Source organism: Nerophis ophidion, linkage group LG22 (genome assembly GCF_033978795.1).
Source record: "Nerophis ophidion isolate RoL-2023_Sa linkage group LG22, RoL_Noph_v1.0, whole genome shotgun sequence".
Lineage (NCBI taxonomy): Eukaryota > Metazoa > Chordata > Actinopteri > Syngnathiformes > Syngnathidae > Nerophis > Nerophis ophidion.
The window spans coordinates 27784802-27806456 of NC_084632.1; the positions used below are offsets into that span (position 1 = coordinate 27784802).

The 21655-nt window shown below is 38.2% G+C and overlaps 1 protein-coding gene across 1 annotated transcript in view; it reads left to right on the forward strand.

Annotated features, from left to right (window-relative positions):
- Nucleotides 1-2654: 2654 nt before the first annotated feature.
- The window catches only part of dnai3 (dynein axonemal intermediate chain 3), a 42218-nt gene continuing 23217 nt past the window's right edge, over nt 2655-21655 (forward strand). Inside the window, exons 1-15 of the mRNA XM_061882863.1 lie at nt 2655-2682; nt 11017-11034; nt 11707-11891; nt 12060-12164; nt 12279-12407; nt 12485-12684; nt 13523-13639; nt 13914-14110; nt 14414-14517; nt 15121-15210; nt 15292-15381; nt 17107-17226; nt 17718-17791; nt 20182-20332; nt 20679-20775. Of these exons, the coding sequence (XP_061738847.1) occupies nt 2655-2682; nt 11017-11034; nt 11707-11891; nt 12060-12164; nt 12279-12407; nt 12485-12684; nt 13523-13639; nt 13914-14110; nt 14414-14517; nt 15121-15210; nt 15292-15381; nt 17107-17226; nt 17718-17791; nt 20182-20332; nt 20679-20775 (1705 nt within the window). The remainder of the gene's footprint in view (nt 2683-11016; nt 11035-11706; nt 11892-12059; nt 12165-12278; nt 12408-12484; nt 12685-13522; nt 13640-13913; nt 14111-14413; nt 14518-15120; nt 15211-15291; nt 15382-17106; nt 17227-17717; nt 17792-20181; nt 20333-20678; nt 20776-21655) is intronic.

Genomic DNA, 21655 nt, shown 5'->3' on the forward strand with positions numbered 1-21655 from the left:
GGGGCACATGAGATTTTTCAAAATATTCTAAAAATAGCAATGATTCAAAATTCCTTTAAAAATATATTTATTGAATAATACTTCAACAAAATATAAATGTAAGTTCATAAACTGTGTGAAAAAAAAAGAGAAATGCAACAATGCAATATTTAGTGTTGACAGCTAGATTTTTTGTGGACATGTTCCATAAATATTGATGTTAAAGATTTCTTTTTTTGTGAATAAATGTTTAGAATTAAGTTCATGAATCCAGATGGATCTCTATTACAATCCCCAAAGAGGGCACTTTAAGTTGATGATTACTTCTATGTGTAAAAATCTTTATCTATAATTGAATTGATTGGCAACACGAAATTGGCCCTAGTGTGTAAATGTGAGTGTGAGTGTTGTCTGTCTATCTGTGTTGGCCCTGCGATGAGGTCGCGACTTGTCCAGGGTGTACTCCGCCTTCCGCCGATTGTAGCTGAGATAGGCGCCAGCGCCCCCCGCTACCCCGAACGGGAATAAGCGGCAGAAAATGGATGGATGGATAGTTCAAGAAAGACCACTACAAATGAGCAATATTTTGCACTGTTATACAATTTAATAAATCAGAAACTGATGAAAAAGTGCTGTATTTTACTTCTTAATCTCTTTTTGTTCAACCAAAAATGCTTTGCTCTGATTAGAGAGTACTTGAATTAAAAAAATGTTCACAGGGGGTACATCACTGAAAAAAGGTTGAGAACCACTGGTCTAGCGCATATAGGGAGTTTTTCGTTTGCTAAATTGCTAATATTTCTTTTAAAAAGCGAGTTTACTTTTACCTTTTGAGTATAGGCTAAATTACAGTTTAAATCAGTAGTGTTCAAAGTACGGCCTGAGGGCCATTTGCGGCCTGCAGGACATTTTTTAAAGCCCCACAATATACTCTAAAGACAAAATAAACACATCCCAGATAAGAACATTAAACAAAAAAATAATTTGTCCCAAATCCTCTCAAATATGGAACCTAAAAACTCAAATTTGCTGACAACTTACATCTGTGCCTTAAATGTGGTATTTCATTATTTTTGTGTGTGCTGTCATGGTAAACATGTACACATTTATTCAAGTTTTTGAGCGTGCTAAAGCCCATAAAAATACTTGGTGGAATAATATTAAAAAATAATTTTATAGATACAGCTTTTTTTTAACCTGTAACACAAAGCTATGATGTGGATGTCTTTGTTCAGATAATTTAGCATATATTGATTGATCTACACTGTATTGGTTTTAATATCTTTAATGTACAACATGTATCACATTGGCACCAACACCTTAGGGGCGGCATGGCGCAGTGGGTAGAGCGGACGTGCCAGAAACCTGAGTGTTGCAGGTTCGCTTCCCACCTGTTGACATCCAAAAAAGCGCTGCCGTTGTGTCCTTGGGCAGGGCACTTCACCCTTTGCCCCCGGTGCCGCTCACACTGGTGAATGAATGATAGGTGGTGGTCGGAGGGGCCGTAGGCGCAAACTGGCAGCCACGCTTCCGTCAGTCTACACCAGGGCAGCTATGGGCACATATGTAGCTTACCACCACCAGGTGTGAATGAATGATGGGTTCCCACTTGTCTGTGAGCGCTTTGAGTATCTAACAATAGAAAAGCGCGATATAAATCTAATCCATTATTATTATTATTATTAACATAATTTCATTTTTTTTGTATGTGGCCCTCACTGGAAAAAGTTTGGACACCCTGGTTTAATTTGATAATATACTTTCTATATAGATCAATTTGTCGAGCTATTAAACTGTCTTTTCATTTTGTTAGTCATAATTTTTCATTTTTATTTGACATTTGTACACTTTAGACTTTCCTTTTCTTTCATTACTGAATGGGTTTCTTACACATTCTATTTCTAAACCACGCGGAATAATTTATATGTCTAGTATTACTCATTTTGGTTGTCTCCCAATTAGAAAATGGCAATGTGTGAATATTTTTTCGACATAATTGTTAAGACATAAGAAGTGTTAGGATTAAATAAGATATGCTTCTTCCTACTCCTTTTCTGGCATGTTGAATTGGACAAGTGTCATCCCAGCAGGCACAAGACATTAAAACAACATTGAATACTTGTTGAATTAGGTCCTGACGTTGAGCAACTCAAACATAACATTGAAACAACATGCTTTTTGACAACGTTAAGTTCTGATGTTGATTTGACCATTGAAATTTGGTAATTTCCCAACCAACAACATGGATCCAACATTGAACATCAACATTGTCTCAATTTACAAATATAACTATTTTGCAACGTTGTTTCAAAGTCAGTTTTAAAGGACATGAATATGTAATCAACGTTGTATCAATGTCGTATGCCTGCTGGTATGTCTTGTTTTCAATGCAAGTTGTAAAGCATGAAACAAAATTAACCTTTACCACTCTCTATTTACATGTATTTAATGGAATTAAATAAGTAGTCATTTACTTTTCTTATAGCCACATTTAAGACTTTTTGATTGAAAACAAAAAACGACTATTATATTTTACCACAAGATGTCACCACTTGCATAGAAAACGGCTTACAGTGCTACTTAGGTGTTAAAAACCCAGGTACACTTTGTTTTGTTGATTACTATGATTATTATTTTTACAGGGTTAGAACTGATGAACCATCACAAAATCAAGCATGCCATCTAAAACAAGTTCAGCCAACAGTACAGGCAGCAAGGGCAATGACCAAGGTGGGTGTAATACAATTTATTGTAATGAAATGACTTTTTTAATGTTACTGTAAATGCATAATTGATAGATATGCTTTGAAATGTCAACATACAAATACCATATTTGTAGAAACTGCTGTATTTTACTTTAAAATGATGAGTTGCCGTACTTATCGATCGCATTTTAATCAGTTGTTTTCTGCATTCTTACTGGATAATGCATTATGATAAAAACAAAAAAAACAAACAAAAAAAAAACTTTGAAACTTTGAAACATTGACGTTCCAGAAAATAATGAGAAAACTGAATATTTTTGAGTGTTTGTTAATTTAAATTTGGTTGATATTTTCTGGGGATATTTGTTGCATAGCCTTTGGACATACTTAGTACATTGCAGGTTTACTTTCAACATGCAACAAGCTTTTGGTCCAATGGTCATTTACTCTTGGCTAAATTGAAATTAATGGGTTTAGGGGTCAACAGGATTAGAATTGCTCTATTACAAGGAGAATGTCTTTTTAATAACTAATGATTATAAATCATTGAACATGAATACCCCCAAAAATGTTACATCAACTACCTTTCTCTTGCGGTAAAATATGGAAACCATTAAGTTAGGGGTTTTAAAAGTGAGGCACATTGAGCTTTGCCTCAGAGTATATTAAGGTTGAGTCATCCTTCAATTCCCAAAAAGTGTTTTCTGCTCATATTGTGTTATTGTCTCATTGCATTTAGATTATAGCAACATTTTGTTCAAAATATGTCATATTTTGTATTTTACACACTTTTGATAAATATTCATTATATACAGTATGTGAATTCAACATGTTCATACTCAGTGGAAATCCCTTGTATCAAAAAATAATACAAAAATACATATTTTTAGAATTGATTGGCTGTGCTCTTGTGAGCATTTTCTCTCTTAGGCTAATCAACCAAAATAACTATTTTCAGGCAGCATTCCAGCTAGATTTTAAAGATATGGCCATCCACTTTAATGTTCATGACTCAAGAGTACACAAGAGGAAGACATCCTTAGACATTAGAATGTTGTACTGAGACTTGATGTACAAATGCATTTTGCATCATGGGACATACTGTTTTCTATGATTCTCAGACAAGTATTCCCCTTGAATTCATCACCATAGTTGTATGTGGGAATTTCCACTACAATGATTTTGGTGTGAAGCCTAAATGAGTTGAGTGGGAGAGGGTGACACACCCAGCTGGGAAGTGGGTTTACTTAAACTGTATTCCAGCATTCTCTTCGGCAACCTTGTGGGTAGATTTTGAAAAAAGAGACCACAGGCAGGATCAAAACTGTCATTACGCAGCACCATGTTTACGATGGATGGTTCTGGGCTGAGCATTCCTTTATACAAGGGTTGTGTATGAAGAAAACAATATTGCATTGAGAAAGTGAGTGCATGTAATGACATTTTGGTCACGATGGTGTCGAAATTTAAGCATGTTTTTACTAGTGCTGTCAAAAATAACACGTTTAAAGGGAAACATTATCACAATTTCACAAGGGTTAAAACCAATAAAAATCAGTTCCCAGTGGCTTATTTTATTTTTCGATATTTTTTTCAAAATTTTACCCATAGCCCTAAAAAAAGCTTTAAAGTGCCTGATTTTCACTATCCGTGAAGCCACCGTCCATTTTCCTGTGACGTCATCCAGTGATGCCAATACAAACAAATGGTGGATAGCACAGTAAGATATAGCGACATTAGGTCGGATTCAGACTCGGATTTCAGCGGCTTAAGCGATTCAACAGATTACGCATGTATTGAAACGGATGGTTTGAGTATGAATGAATGAATGAATGGTTTATTTTGAGCCATTCAAACAAAACGAGAATGACATAAAATACAAAAGAAATATATAGATACATTATTTTTACACCTACATTGAAAACATTACATGTGACTAATCTTTTGTAGTATGGAGGCAGATAGCGAAAACAAAATTGAAGAAGAAACTGAAGCTATTGAGCAAACAGCTATTGACGCTATTCGGCCATGTCTGCCTCAGCATCGCCGGTAAAATGTGCAGACCAAACGATCGGAAGTTTCGCATCCTGTGACACTGGTTAAACTTAAATCAGTTGTTTGGTAAGTGTTTGTTTGGCATTAAATGTGGGTGGAGGGAAACGCTGGATGCAAATATAGCTACAAATGTACATGAAGCTAGCCTAAATAGCATGTTAGCATCGATTAGCTGGCAGTTATGCTGCGACCAAATATGTCTGATTAGCACATAGGTCAATAACATCAACAAAACTCACCTTTGTGATTTCGTTGACTTTATCGTTGTAAATGCATCTGCAGGATATCCATACATCTCTGTGCCATGTCTGCCTTAGCATCGCCAGTAAAATGTGCAGACACTCCGGCACATTCGATGGGGGTCTGGCGGCAGATTTCTTTGACTTTATCGTTGGAAATGCATCTGCTTTGAGTGTCGCAGGATATCCACACAATCTTGCCATCTCTGTAGTAGCATAGCTTTCGTCGGTAAAGTGTGCGGAACAAACGACTGACCATTTCGTCGGCTTTCCCCACACCCTCATATTTTGAACAAATTCCGTCCAAATTCCGTCCAATTTCTTGCCATTTTCGCATCTTTGGGCCAGTGGTGCAACTTAAATCCCTCCCTGTTAGTGTTGTTACACCCTCCGACAACACACCGACGAGACATGATGTCTCCAAGGTTCCAGAAAATAGTCGAAAAAACGGAGAATAACAGAACTGAGACCCGGTGTTTGTAATGTGTTTGAGAAAGTGACGTCACGTTCTGACGTCATCGCTCCTAGAGCGATAAATAGAAAGGCGTTTAATTCGCCAAAATTCACCCAGTTAGAGTTCGGAAATCGGTTTAAAAAATATATGGTCTTTTTTCTGCAACATCAAGGTATATATTGACGCTTAGGTGTGGTGATAATGTTCCCCTTTAACTCTTGTAGTTACGGTAATCACCAAAATTATTGCACAGGTTTCTTTATCTAACTGGGGATGGTTACCTCTGTGTTGTCTTACTGTCTGTCAGTGATCAGGTCAATGCATATGTCAGTGCAAAGGTAAGCAAAATGACTTTGAACACTGACACATTTTACTTTATATTGAAAACCCCAACTGGACTTTAGATGAAACTGTAAGCAAGTTTTGAACAAATAAACGACATGCATTCAAGTTAAACATTACAAAACAATCCTGTATATATTCCTGGCAGTAAAATTGCATTTGTGTCAAAATATTGTTTTTTTTAAGTTAATTAAAATTATGCAAGCCTGTGGTGAATCATGATAAATCCAAATTCAAAAGTGTAATTAATTTGACTGAAAAATGTAATCATTTGACAGCACTACTTTCTGTTTAGGTATGTAGAAACTGGATGTACACTGTTAACAAATATGTTTTGCCCATGATGTTGTAATTCTGGTACACCCTAAAGGGTGGGCTTGCCTCAAGAGAGAGGCGTTGTTGATTGTTTGATCTGGAAAGCTGGGGCAAGAAACTTTTCACGGTCTGTCTGCTGTCAGGCTTGTCTTTTGTGTGAACTTCACTTGACAAGTCAGGTTCAAACTCTCATTGATGGTGTGTTCTACATCGAGAGGTCAGATCACGGTGTCAGTTTGTCACTTTTTTCATCAGCATTTCAAAACCACTGAATTGTAGGTATTTGCTCTACAAACTGGCTAAATTCACTGATGTTTACCGTATGTTGGTTATTCAGGACATATATTTATCCAAAGACCATAACACAACCTTGCAAATAAATTATCCATCCGTTATTTATATAACTAAAGCCTAGCCTAGCTAGACAAATAGACACACTTTAGACCGGGGGTCAGCAACCCGCGGCTCTGGAGCCACATGCGGCTCTTTAGCGCAGCCCTAGTGGCTCTCTGGAGCTTTTAAAAAATATATGAAAAATGGAAAAAGATGAGAGGAAAAAAAAAAATTTTTTTGTTTTAATATGGTTTCTGTAGGACAGGGGTCAGCAACCCGCGGCCCCGGAGCCGCATGCAGCTCTTTAGTCACTCTGATGTGGCTCAGCTGCTAAATTGCTGATCACAACGATTATTCCGGGAGGTTTCCAGGTTTAGTGGCACTCTCAGATATCACCCGGGGAAAACAATCTCCAATTTTTACCTGGACCTCAAAAGTGAGGGTGTGCAGCGATGGCAATGCCTTTAATCTCCTCTACATCATGTCGTCGCGCCCGCTTTCACACCACGCAATCTGCATGCCGACTGATCACATTTTAAATTCAGCCTCTGTTAATACACAAAAGGGACTGCAACGCATACCTATTCAACAGCCATACAGGTTACACTGAGGGTTGTAATATAAACAACTTTAACCCTCTTACTAATATGCACCACACTGTGAACCCACACCGAACAAGAATGACAAACACATTTTGAGAGAACATCGGCACTGTAACACAACATAAACACAAAATAACAAATACCCAGAATCCCATGCATTCCTACTCTTCCGGGCTCCATTATACACCCCGATAGCACCAAACCCCGACCCCCCCTACCCCGCCCACCTTAACCAACGCACGGAGGGGGTATGGTGCTAGCGGGGTGTATAATAGATCCCGAAAGAGCAGGAATGCATGGGATTCTGGGTATTTGTTCTGTTGTGTTTATGTTGTGTTACAGTGCCGATGTTCTCCTGAAATTTGTTTGTCATTCTTGTTTGGTGTGGTTTCACAGTATGGCGCATATTAGTAAGAGTATTAAAGTTGTTTACATCACAACCTACAGTGTAACCGGTATGGCTGTTGAACAAGTATGCGTTGCAATCTTTGGCGTATGTCTGCAGAAGTCTCATACGACATGTGACTGGGCCGGCAAACTGACTGAAAGTGTTGAGGGGGGCGTCAAAAGCAGCGCCTTCATAGGATGCTCTTGTTATTTTTGATCGAGGGAAATCCGGCAAACTTTTGTGAGAATAGTTGATCTGACATTCGGTAGACAATCGGAATATTCGGGAGGGTTAGCAAGTGTGGTGCTGTCAAGCGGCATTCATATAAAACTCACGGGCCCCACTATCATTAAATTTTCATATTAAGGTGCAGGCCGCGTGTCTGAGACCCCTGGTTTATACATAGCACAAAGCAAAACAAAACTCTGTATGCAGTGTTATTTCATTTTGAATTTCAAAAGAGTTTTGTGGCTCCCATTGTTTTCTTTATTTTGTGAAACGGGTCAAAATGGCTCTTTGAATGGTAAAGGTTGCCGACCCTACTGTAGGAGGACAAACATGAAAAAAAACTCCCTAATTGTTATAAAGCCCACTGTTTGTATTAAACATGCTTCACTGATTCGAGTATTTGGATAGCGCCGTTTTGTCCTACTAATTTTGGCGGTCCTTGAACTCACCATAGTTTGTTTACATGTATAACTTTCTCCGACTTTCTAAGACGTGTTTTATGCCACTTCTTTTTATGTCTCATTTTGTCCACCAAACTTTTAACGTTGTGCATGAATGCACAAAGGTGAGTTTTGTTGATGTTATTGAGTTGTGTGGAGTGCTAATCAGACATATTTGGTCACTGTATGACTCCAAGCTAATCGATGCTAACATGCTATTTAGGCTAGCTGTATGTACATATTGCATCATTATGCCTCATTTGTAGGTGTATTTGAGTTAATTTAATTTCCTTTAAGTCCTCATAATTCATTTTATGACACACTATCTGCATGTAATATGGCTTTTATTTTTTTGCGGCTCCAGACGGATTGTTTTTTGTATTTTTGGTCCAATATGGCTCTTTCAACATTTTGGGTTGCCGACCCCTGCTCTAGACAAATGACCAATCACAGTGCTGACGAGGGCTGTCTTCGACTAAAGATTTTCGTTGTCGAAACTGATCCGTTAGCTTTTAGCCGTAGTTGGCAATCAGTCAAATTTAAAGCAGGTTTTAAAAAAAAAAAAATCAAATCGTCAAATCTTCGACTATTTGAAGACAGCCTGACATGAAGACTTTGATTGATTGATTGATTTAAACTTTTATTAGTAGATTGCACAGTTCAGTACATATTCCGTACAATTGACCACTAAATGGAAACACCCGAATAAGTTTTTCAACTTGTTTAAGTCGGGGTCCACGTAAACCAATTCATGGACATAGACCGCCATTCACATGTGAATAAGGACTTAGGCCCTCTCTGCATCAGTTTAGTCGAGTTGAGTTGAGTTTGAAGTTATTTCCAAAATGCTTGTACAAAACATGATATATCACAATTTCCGTTCTTTCTTTTCAAAATGTTCGAAAAGGAGTAGGAAGAATCAGAGTTTATTTAATTCTTCCCCTTTTCCTTTACATACCAGTTGCTAACACTTTTGTTCACTTCCTGTTCTCTATTTATTCACATTATATTCCATAAGTAACAACATTGAAAAAGAAATAAATATTTAGTGAAGTCCGTTGTATTTCATATGGTGAGATAAATAACATTATCAATAAATTCAGAATATGTCATGGTTCTTCTTCTTTGTACTTTTTAAACACTTTAATTTTGAATAGTTTCTTGAATATGATCATGTTTGTACAATGTCTGATTTATTTGCTAAATACATTCCATAATTTAATTACACATGCTGATATACTAAACGTCTCAAGTGTTGTACATGCATACAGATGTTTTAAAAATGTTCTCTAAGGTAATATTTATTCTTTTGTGTTGAGAATAACTGTTGTGTGTTCTTTGGTATCAGGTTCCAGCTTGCTTTGTGCATAATTTTAGCTGTTTGCAAATTCACTATGTCGTGGAATTTCAATATTTTCGATTTAATACATAAAGTGTTTGAATGTTCTCTTTATCCAACATTACATAACATCCTCACTGATCTTTTTGCCAACACTGTTATTAATGAATGAAGTGTACTTTTGTAGTTATTTCCCCATATTTCTGGACAGTAACTTAGATATGATAACACTAGCGAGCAGTAGAGAATATGGAGTGTTTTTTTTGGTCCAATGCATATTTAGCTTTATTCATTATTGACATGTTCTTGCCACCTTATGTTGTATATTTTTATAGGAGATTATCATCATCGTTGCGGAAGCAGTGTCAACTTCAATATTTGTCAAGGTTGTTGATGTCATGGACAACAAGTACTCTTGCTTATAGACCTCCATTCAGCTTGATGTAGATTTTACAGTTGGCGTTCCAAGTTCCCAGAATTTTTCCCTGCTTTCTCAAGTTGTGTGCTTTCTTGGCGATTTCAGCATTAAGTTTTGTGAGATGATCATTAATGTACACATTTGTTCCCTTCAGCTTCGTTTCCTGTTTCAGCAGTGCCCTTTTAGATTTTCTGTTCATGTTTCTGTGTGGATTTCTGCATCACTGTGTGAAAACAATATGATACATATGCCACACCTACATGCAATGCCTAAGCAAACAAAAAGAGCCACCAAACACACTAAGACTACAGGAAAAAGAGTTCAATGTAATGCCACTTTTCCAGTAAGTTAGTAATCTTAGCCTCAATGGCGGCAGAAAAACTGTGTGAGTATCAATTCCTGAAGGACATTGAATAGCTAAGCACGTTAAACATCACACATATACACTACACACAATAGGAAGATATGCTAACCGCTGGAGCTCTTGACAGTGAACAAAGGTGGGTACATTGATACAAATATCGACAGTCACAATTGCAATTGTTGTATCAGTATATGGTTGACAGTACAGTGGTTGGATCAATATTTTTCACCATCCATCCATCCATCCATCCATCCATCTTCTTCTGCTCATCCAAGGTCAGGTCGCGGGGGCAGCAGCCTAATCAAGTTTCCAGACTTTCCATCCCCAGCCACTTCATCCAGCTCTTCCCGGGGAATCCCGAGGTGTGACATAGTCTACCCAACGAGTCCTGAGTCTGCCCCTTGGCCTCCTACCGGTCGGACATGCCCTAAACACTTCCCTAGGGAGGTGTTCGGGTGGCATCCTGACCAGATAGCCAAACCACCTCATCTGGCTCCTCTCGATGTGGAAGAGCAGCGGCTTTACTTTGAGCTCCCCCTGGATAGCAGGGCTTCTCACCCTATCTCTAAGGGAGAGCCCCGCCACCCGGCAGAGGAAACTAATTTCGGCCGCTTGTACCTGTGATCTTGTCCTTTCGGCCATAACCCAAAGCTCATGACCATAGGTGGGGATGGGAATGTAGCTCGATCGGTAAATTGAGAGCGTTGCCTTTCGGCCCAGCTCCTTCTTCACCACAACGGATCGCTACAGCGTCCCCAACCCGGAGATGGCACTCCACTCTTTCCCTGGCGAGAACCATGGACCCGGACTTGGAGGTGCTGATTCTTATCCCAGTCGTTTCACACTGGGCTGCGAACCGATCCAGTGAGAGCTGAAGAAATTGGCCAGATGAAGCCATCTGGACCACATCATCTACAAAAAGCAGAGACCTAATCCTGCAGCCACCAAACCAGATCCCCTCAAAGCCTTGACTGCGCCTAGAAATTCTGTCCATAAAAGTTATAAAGAGAATCGGTGACAAAGGGCAGCCTTGGCGCAGTCCAACCCTCACTGGAAATGTGTCCGACTCACTGCCGGCAATGCAGACGAAGCTCTGACACTGATCGTACAGGGAGTAGACCGCCACTTGTCCAAGTTGTACCGTGTACAGCTGAGATAGGCTCCAGCCCCCCCGCAACCCCATATGGGACAAGCGGTAAAAAATGGATGGTTGGATGGATGGATGGATGTAGATTTTAGGCCATATCACCCATACCTATTGTCCACCATTGTTGTTCTTGCTACCGGATGTTACCGGCGTGCGGGGCTGGACAGGGACTTATAGACACTAACAGCATATTGGAAAGCTAATATGCCTGTTATTGATTTGTGACGGAAATGTAAGAGAATCAATGCTAAGAGTAATCCAGAACCAAGACAAATAAACCAACTAAACTATAAATTGCTTGTGTTATGTAAAAAGCACTGTTTCAAACCATTTAAAGCATGATTGAACCCTCCTCAAGGTCACCCTGAGGACATCATCCCCATGGTGTTGACATCTGCCACTCAGGAGTTGTTTGGTTGCCGTGCTGATGTAGACGTCACAGGGGAGAACCCTTACAAGCTGCTGAAAAAAGATGACATCATAGAAGACATGAAGGCAAAAGCTGCAGTGTCTGATTTCAGCCCTGTGAAGCAGATTATTCTGGTAAATCTTTTTTTGAAACACATTTTGCCCAATTTTGTATTGGGCTAAATTTATGCCCAATTAGCCTAATATGCAGGCTAATTAGGTATTGTCGTTGGTATATAAAATATACCTGGGTGTAATTATTGATGTGTCGTGTATTTACATATATTTTTGTTCTCTTGGCAGGATTATCCAGAGAGTGAGCTTTTGTTAGTGTTTGACAGAGACTTTACTTATGGACAATGCTTCTACTTAGTTACAACCCCAGAAGCAAAGGAAAAAATCCTCAACGTAAGCAAACACTGGGAATTTGATATTTGGTTTCCTATACAAGGAATGTATGAAGAATGTTTTAGTTATTATGCTAAAAAGGTTTGTTGTGTGTCGTGTGTGTGTATTCTACAGCCCCCAGAATCTGAGCCTGAAGAAGATTCAGTGAACGATATCATTAAAACCCCAGAACCAAAGGAATGGGTATCTCTCGGTAGTGAAAAGGAAATAGATGAGGAATCCCTTCGAGAAACAAGAGTAAAGGTACTGCAGTAAAAATGAAAAAACACTTTCAGCATTTGGAGTTTTTTCAGTCGCCTCTCTTCTGGCTTCCTCATTAGCTGCTGTACAAGTTCTCCAGAGCTCGGAAAGAATTTGGAATGCCAGTGTCTTTTTCAGACCGCAATGTTGCAGATGCCAAGGATGGCAACTTGGAGTGCGTGTCCTTCGCAGACAGGCGATTCAACATCAAGTTGATGCAGAGGGACTGTGCAGTGCAGGCTATCCCTGATATCCAGAGTAGCAGTGCCCAGACACAATGGTACAGTTTGCTAGCATATAACGACCAGCAAGCCATCAATGCATCCATCCGTTGTGATACCAATCACCCTTAATAGGGTCAAGCATGAGCTGTATTCTTTTGTTGTCAGTCTGGAATCTCTCTGCGATGTTTTGGGTTCATCCTGAACTGGGAACCAGTCAGTCATAAGACAAATAACAATACGCTAACACATTCACACCTATCAGCAATTTACTGTGGATTTTTGGTAACCTAACATGCATGTTTTTGGTATGTGGTAGGAAGCCAGAGTTACTGCAGAAAAGCCACGCTCGGGGCAAAATATAAACTCAGAACATAGAAATATTCCAAAAGGGATTTTACCCAAAATCTCAAGACTGAGGTTATGGTGCTAACCACTAGGCCACCACGAGGTCCAGACATGCAATCAGTATAACAAGTCTCACACATCAGTTTCATACATCCATTTTCTACTGCGTGGAAGGAGATTATCCAGCTGCAACTGGGCAGAAGGCAGTGTACACCCTGGACAGGTCGCCAGCTCATTGCTCACATTCAAAAACTAGGCCCAAATTAGTGTTGCTCATTAGCATATCTCCAGGTGCATGTCTTTTTATTTATTTTATTTTTATTTAACCTTTAGTTAACCAGGAAAGTTCTATTGAGATTAAAAACATCTGGCAAGCACAAGTTACAGTTACATGAATAAAAATGTCATACCTATTAAGAAAAACTGTTACAATTTAAAAAAGGTAATCTCAAGTGTTTTGGCGGTGGCAAGACGCCAAACATTTTTTTCTTTTGTCTTCATTACACTGCAGAAGCATCCTTGGTAATGGTATATTTCTGAACTTTCTAGGAAGTATATGAAGAATAGCTGTACACAGTACACACCAGGAGAATTGAACGAAAAGGAAAAGGAAAAGACTCTGGATCCAAATAGCATAAATGATTTCTGCAATACGGTGGCCAACAGGTAAAGCATATTATTAGTCTACAGTGTACTAAATACCATCTACTGATCAAACCATTCTAATAAATAGAACTAAAAGCCAACTCAAGGGATCCATTCTTTGTGACAGTTGAATCAGCATAAGAGTTTCACAAAACTATTAATAAATTACTGGATGTATGTTGTTGTTTTAAGTATTTTAGGTTGTGTGTCTTTGTGCTGACCATAGAAGGCCCTGTATGTTTTTTTTTTTGTGGACCACAAACCACAGCTTCTAAAAACATCTTCCTTTTTGTAGGGTTCTGCATGCTCTTCAGCAAGAGGATATTATGAATGTGTTTAAAGATGACTGGATGGCTTTGGGGACAGACCACGAGGACTTTGAGTGGACTGGGAAGGTGTCTGATGTTTTGATGCTTTATCAGGCCTTTACAGACAACAAGTACACTCAGGACAAGGGGATCAACTGCATGCATTGGCATCCCACCATCCACGGTAAAGCTCAGTCAAGGCACCAGTCTTATTACTATTGTAAGGTATGCAATTTGTCTTACCGTAATAATACAAAACATGTCAATAGTCAATAAACAATGTTTTATGCTGATCTGAATGTTTTTATTGACACTGGGATAGATGATAAATAAATGTGTGCTGGTTGGTACAAGTTATCCTCATTCAGTGACAGCGAGAAACATTGATCCAGTGCAGTTTATTAAATATACTCTGTAATGAATATTTATAATTATATTTTTAGGACTCAATTGCGTTTGATTAAAGTTCATGTTTTTGATATTCTAGGTGTAATAGCTGTAACGTTGACAGAGAAGAAAAAGCAGCGGTGGACCATGTCCAACGGACCTCTCATAGGGTTTTACAGCTTCTCTGACCCCACTCATATCAAAGTATGGCAAATGACCATTTGTGAAATGAAAGTGTGTTCTATTTATCTATTTATCTCTGACACTAAGCTACTTTTTTTTTTTTTTACAGTGAAACACTGCATATTTATGAAATACAAATTTTACTTTTTGATTTTTTTTTGTTGCATAATCCATATAATCCTGTAAAAACTCTTGGTTTGCTTTGTGGCAAAATGTGAGAATTGTATTGATTGATCACAGATGTTTGATCATTATCTGGGTATGTCAAAGAGTGCAACCAAATCCTTCTACTGTAAAGTAAAGCAAGTTCAACATTATTAATGTTGTATGGCTTGGATTTGATCTCCAGCTGAATCTTGTATTAAATTAGCTGTAAAAGACACCACAATTTTTTCTAAATTATAAAATACACAAATATCTGTTTATCAGTAGTGCAGCTGCTATTATTATTACTGTCATCATCTAAGTATTTCAACAGGATGCTGAATAATAGCAGTTCTGTATTACCTCCGTACTCCCTACGGATCCTCCTTCAAGCTAGAATCTTGTATTTTTATTTTTATTTTTTTTTAATCAAACTACTGTACATGAAAAAGCCTTGTTTGAACGTCTCCTGTGTTGTAGATACTGCTGGAGTGCCCAGATGACATTCTTTCCTTTGAGTTCTGCCCCTCTGATCCAAATATTATTGTTGGTGGCTGTTCGAATGGCCAGGTGCTTATTTTTTCTTAAATTTTGTAGTATATTTTGTTAAACCAAAGCATAATACAGTAACAAACTGTGTGTTTGCTTTAGATCGTGTTGTGGGAAATATCTGCTTACGTCGCACGTTTGATGCCGGTCACACATGGTGCTAAACATGAATCTGTCAAAACTGGCGTGCTGGTGAGTGCACATATCCTGTCCCTAATAAGCAGCATTGGTGTTCTGCAATACAGTTATAGTATGACAATGCAAAGTTATAGTATTTAGTGTGACTTCAAGAGAAACAGAAATATTAGTTCCAAGGGTTGTCTCTGGAGATGAATTTGGACAAGTCTTTTAAACACCAAATACTCCGGTGAAACATTCCAAATGGTAAAACAGCTCTGTCACTCAATGTATGGCTTCCACTACCACTTTTACCTCGGCTGCTTTATTTAAACAGACACATCTGCCCACATTTGCTCTGTGTGTTTTATTGTCCTTACAGTGGACCAGCTGTCTCCATCTCTCTCCCCACTCCCCCTCTTTGTGGCTACCTCTATTCTCTTTCTACCCTTGTTTACTCTTCATTTCCCAAAGCTAACAGCTTCATCTCACACACTCCAGCTGTTATGTAGAGCCACTTCCCTCCACCCACACCTACCGCCACAGGTTTCCCCTGGTGATAACACACAGGCAAATCAGATTCTTTGTTTGTGGTGTAAACAAACCTTTATTTCATTCATTATTGAGTGGTGTGGAAAGTTACAGGAAGCTGTGGTCGTTAAAGGGGAATTGCACTTTTTTATTTTATTTTGCCTATCATTCACAATGCTTATGTAAGAGAAGAAAATATGTTTTTCTTTTTTTTTACGCATTCCAAATAGCAAATAAATGCAATCAATAGCCTGCTTTCAAATGAGCCTATGGGAGTCACTCTATTCAGCCTATAAAAGCCCTTAAAACAGCCAAACACATCCATTAAGGTTTTATATAGACACTGTAAGTATGTATGTAATGTGGTATTTTGTCGTTTATATTTACGTATTTTGACCATTTTAAGAATATATGGTGCATAATATTATGTTATTCACATGTGAATAATGCTGTATAATAGACTGTATTTATATTATTCACATGTGAATAATGCTGTATAATAGACTGTATTTATATTATTCACATGTAAAAAATACCCAAGTGTTTATTGTTTATTGTGAGCAAACTGCGGTGCTGAATTTCACACAGGGATCAATAAAGTACTTTATATTCCATTCTATTCTATTCCATACTATTCATTTCGGGCATATTTTTATGTTGTCTTTGCCATTTCCAGGTCTAAATTAGCTCTCAAAAGTTTACCAACTTGTCGGAATACGTCGTCATCGCTCTAAAATCCAGGTTAGAGGCATAATTTATAATCTACAATAAACTTCCAAAAGCAAGGAAGCGAGAAAGCAGCTTACAACTTGATGATATCAATATAGGCACACAAGATTGTGATCACGACGCCGCTATAAATAGCTAATAAGTAGTTTATCTGCATTAGTTCTTATACTAATATCACTAATACTTGGTTAATGTTCAAGTCACAAACTGTAAATGGAGTATTGTCTGCGCTTTTTGGGTGGTTATTTATTGGGTTTCATGGGCAGAATAGAGGACCTCCTATTAGCTCCCTAATAAGCAGACATTTATCTATCTTTATTTACAAGTTAGAATGCATTAAAAAAAAAAAAAAAAAACAGATCCGTCGTCATGATTGTGAATGGTAGGCATAATTAAAAAAAAAAGTGCAGTTTTTAAATACTTCAATTTTCCATTCCTGCCTTAAATAATTGAAACAAGGGTGTAGCACATGGATGGGATGACATGCATATTCATAATTAATGTAGGCACAGAATGTATTCCTATTTATCTCTACTGCAGGACTTTGAAGATAACAAAGAGAATACAGTCCCAATTGTGCGCTACAGTGCCATGTCTGGAGTGGAGAACAGCCACACGGGACCAATTACAGACGTCCACTGGCTGCCTCAAACATTTGAGGTATGAGACATGTAGTGTACTGTACGTGACCGGGAGAGACTGCGCGTATTTACTGTACCTGATCACGTTCTGATTTTGAAGGATTCGGTTCTTGACCAGCCTGTCTTTAGGGATGTGTTTAGATATGTATTTATTTGGCTTGATATTTTCCAATAATAAATGCAAACTCGTTCAGATTTAGGTGCTCTGTTGTTTGTAAATATGCTACTCGTGTATTTTATTATATAGTAGTGCAATATTAGCTAATTAACTAATTGTTTTACAGTTGGATGCATTGGGTTAATGTTTATCAAATAATACAAGCCTTACATTACTTTAATAACACTTTGGCTTGGTCTGCATCTCTTGACCTTAAAGTATTGTGGTCAATTTGATATCATTTGGCCTCTAACAAATACACAGAGGTGCGACATGCACATTGTCACCATTTCTAAAATGATTTTACACACTGCATGTTGTTGATTTTGTAACACTGATTGTGCTCTTCCTAGGTAACTGCACAAGGCATGCCAGTGGAGAACAAATACAATATTTCTGTTCAGCTCATTACCTGCTCTCCTGATGGGTAAGTTGTCAGAAAAAACTCTGATAAATATGAAGCAATAAATAATAAAATAAAAGAAAACATGTCCAAAAAAGTGTAGGGACAAGCAAATTATTTATGAATCCAACTCCATTTCAGCAATTTCACATGATCCGCGAAACAGATGAACTAATGTTTTCTTATTTAATTGCTTTGGTGTATATTTATACTCTTTTTGGTTCGTTTAATTTCCTGTTCCTGTTCCTGCCTTTGAGCGCTGGTTCTTCACCTGTTCCTGATTAGCACTTAGGTAGCTCACTTGTCGATGATTGCTAATCAGAATGTTTCTAATGCCCATCGTCATCAGTTGGACGGTCATTGCCATTTTATTTTGTTTATTTGTGTGTCTTGCAGTTTTAGGTTTGTCCGTCTTTCACAGTGCACTTTTCCCTGCATTTTGCCTTCCATTTTTTCATCTTTTCCTGCACATAAGATGTTAGAGTGAGTTTGTACAACTCTAGTTGCTGTTTTTAATAGAGAATAAATTAAAATACAGATTAAGGATGAATAAATGCAGAAACAATTTAATACGGCGGTAAGAATTGACACAAACGTGTATATACGTAACATTTACAAAATTATAGACTGAACAATACTATGTCATATTTATGTTACATTTAAAGCAAAACTATGTAGCTATAGTAGACCAATTTTCAAAGTTTAAAAATGACTTTCATTGTGGTATAACAGTACAGTAACAAGTAGGACATTTTATTGTGCCAGTCTTTGTTAATAAAGTGAATGTTTACTGCTGTCAAACTTGGTTTGGGTAACACAATGTTAACATTTTCCATCCATCCATCCATTTACTACCGCTTGTCCTGTTCGGGGTCGCGGAGCCTAATTCGCGTGGAAGGCGGGTACACCCTGGAGAAGTCGCCACCTCATCACAGTTGTTAATATTTTGTTGAATGATAATAATACCTTTAAAGGGGAACATTATCACAATTTCAGAAGGGTTACAACCAATAAAAATCAGTTCCCAGTGGCTTATTTTATTTTTCGAAGTTTTAAAAAATTTTTTACCCATCCCGTAATATCCCGAAAAAATGTTTTAAAGTGCCTGATTTTCGCTATCTGTGACGCCACGGTCCATTTTCCTGTGACGTCATCCAGTGATGCCAATACAGACAAATGGCGGATAGCACAGCAAGATATAGCGACATTAGCTCGGATTCAGGCTCGGATTTCAGCGGCTTAAGCGATTCAACAGATTACGCATGTATTGAAACGGATGGTTGGAGTATGGAGGCAGATAGCGAAAACGAAATTGAAGAAGAAACTGAAGCTATTGAGCAAATAGCTATTGACGCTATTCGGCCATGTCTGCCTTAGCATCGCCGGTAAAATGTGCAGACCAAACGATCAGGACTTTCGCATCTTCTGACACTGGATCAACTTAAATCCGTCGACTGGTAAGTGTTTGTTTGGCATTGAATGTGGGTGGAGGGAAACACTGGATGCAAATATAGCTACAAATGTACATACAGGTAGTCTAAATAGCATGGTAACATTGATTAGCTGGCAGTCATGCCGCGACCAAATATGTCTGATTAGCGCATAAGTCAATAACATCAACAAAACTCACCTTTGTGATTTCTTTGACTTCATCGTTGGAAATGCATCTGCAGGTTATCCCTACATCTCTGTGCCATATCTGCCTTAGCATCGCCGGTAAAATGTGCAGACACTCCGGCACATTCAATGGGGGTCTGGCGGCAGATTTTTTTGACTTTATCGTTGGAAATGCATCTGCTTTGAGTGTTGCAGGATATCCACACAATCTTGCCATCTCTGTAGTAACATAGCTTTTGTCGGTAAAGTGTGCGGAACAAACGACTGACCATTTTGTCGGCTTTCCCCACACCCTCGTATTTTGAACAAATTTAATTGAATTTCTTGCCACTTTCGCATCTTTAGGCCAGTGGTGCAACTTGAATCCCTCCCTGTTAGTGTTGTTACACCCTCCGACAACACACCGACGAGGCATTATGTCTCCAAGGTACGTAAAACAGTCAAAAAAAACGGAAAATAACAGAGCTGATACCCGGTGTTTGTAATGTGTTTGAGAAAATGGCGGCTTTATTACCTATGTGACGTCACGTGCTGATGTCATCGCTCCGAGAACGATAAATAGAATGGCGTTTAATTCGCCAAAATTCAGCCATTTAGAGTTCGGAAATATGTAAAAAAAATATATGGTCTTTTTTCTGCAACATCAAGGTATATATTGACGCTTACATAGGTCTGGTGATAATGTTCCCCTTTAATATATAGATACTAACATGTTGTGAAATCTTCAGTTTTTTCCAGTTGTGATAATTCAGTTATGTAACATATATGTAACTGCTCCTTTGTCATTTTTTTGAAAGATCTTTTATGTTCTGGGATATACGAGTGCCAAAACAGCTACGCCAGACAGCAGCAGACAAGAAGCAGAGTGATGCTGAGCCGCAGATGGCAAATTACAATGACAACAACCCTTTCAAACATTTGGATAAGACATGGAAACCCTTGTTCAAGGTACGAGAGTGGGCCAAAATGTATTACTAATTTATAGAATATTACTGGGTATTAGCAAAAATGTCGTTTGACTTTCTTATCGTCAGCCAACTGGACTTTTGTTTTTTTTTGTTTTTTACAAACTTTGTACTTAAAAGGGTAAATATGCTCAACTTAAGAAACATTTTATTCACATTCATATACCTGAAAGTTTTTTTTAGCATTTTTTTTTTTTAAGTACAATAACAACGAAGTCCCAGTTGGTGTATTCTCTTGTTTGTATGCCTTACTCGCAAGTAACTGATTGAAGGTGCTTTATTTTTAATAAATAATTTTTGTCACATAAAAATTTCTTCTTATTTTTTAGGTATTTTTAGTACACGTGGAGCGCGGTGGTGAATATGCCCCTTTAAGATTCAGCCTTGACTACTATACAAGTAATAACACTACGATCTCAGGTAATGGTATCAAAATTTCTGGCTGATTAATTTATTTGTATCATCTCAAAACATGCAGATTTTGCACAGGTGGGTGTAATGTCCATAACCTTTTTCATTGACATTAAAAACAACTATGTGCTGTATGGATCTGCACCATTGATCATCAATACTCTAATTGTATCTTCCTTGGACTACACCACACCTTATCTACTAAGCTGCATTAGAAAGCTTTTGAAAATAGGCTGGTGAATATATAGCCCGCTTTGACAGGTGCTGTATTTAATACTTGACATAAAAAACTACTCAAGATGACTGACTTTATTTTTGAAATAGGTCAGAGGTTGATACAGCCATAGTATTTACATCTGTGTAATCCTGGTTACAACTAACAGTGCCGAACATACCCTTTTCCTGGTTAAGAAAAGCTAGCTCGCCTGCGGGTTAGCCGACCACTCCTGACGATGTTGAACTCTTCTGGAAATGGCTGCCATGAAATGTATTTGTAGGAAAAGTCTGACACCAAGGTTTCCTGGATGTAACTGATTGTGCTGCACCGCCACAGCAAAATTTTATCTAAAAAGGCTGTTTGCGTAAAAAAAACTCTAAAATAATATAACGTAATGTCGCCTCCAGAAGAAGTCAAATGACGGACACTACTTTTAGCTTTCATTGCCAATCTTATAATAACAACCGGCCCATTTCCAACAGGTATTCCCTCCCGGGCAAACACTTTTGTCTCTGTGTTTCCCCAGACACACAACAACACTATCTCATTTTTGGCCAATCCCCTTTTATGCACGGACGGTGTGTTTGCAATCATGGGAACAATGAACATCAAATCTAAACCACAGGGGGGGTGCAGGGGGGTGGCTGATGTTGTGACTGGTGGTAGCGGGCACTCGTG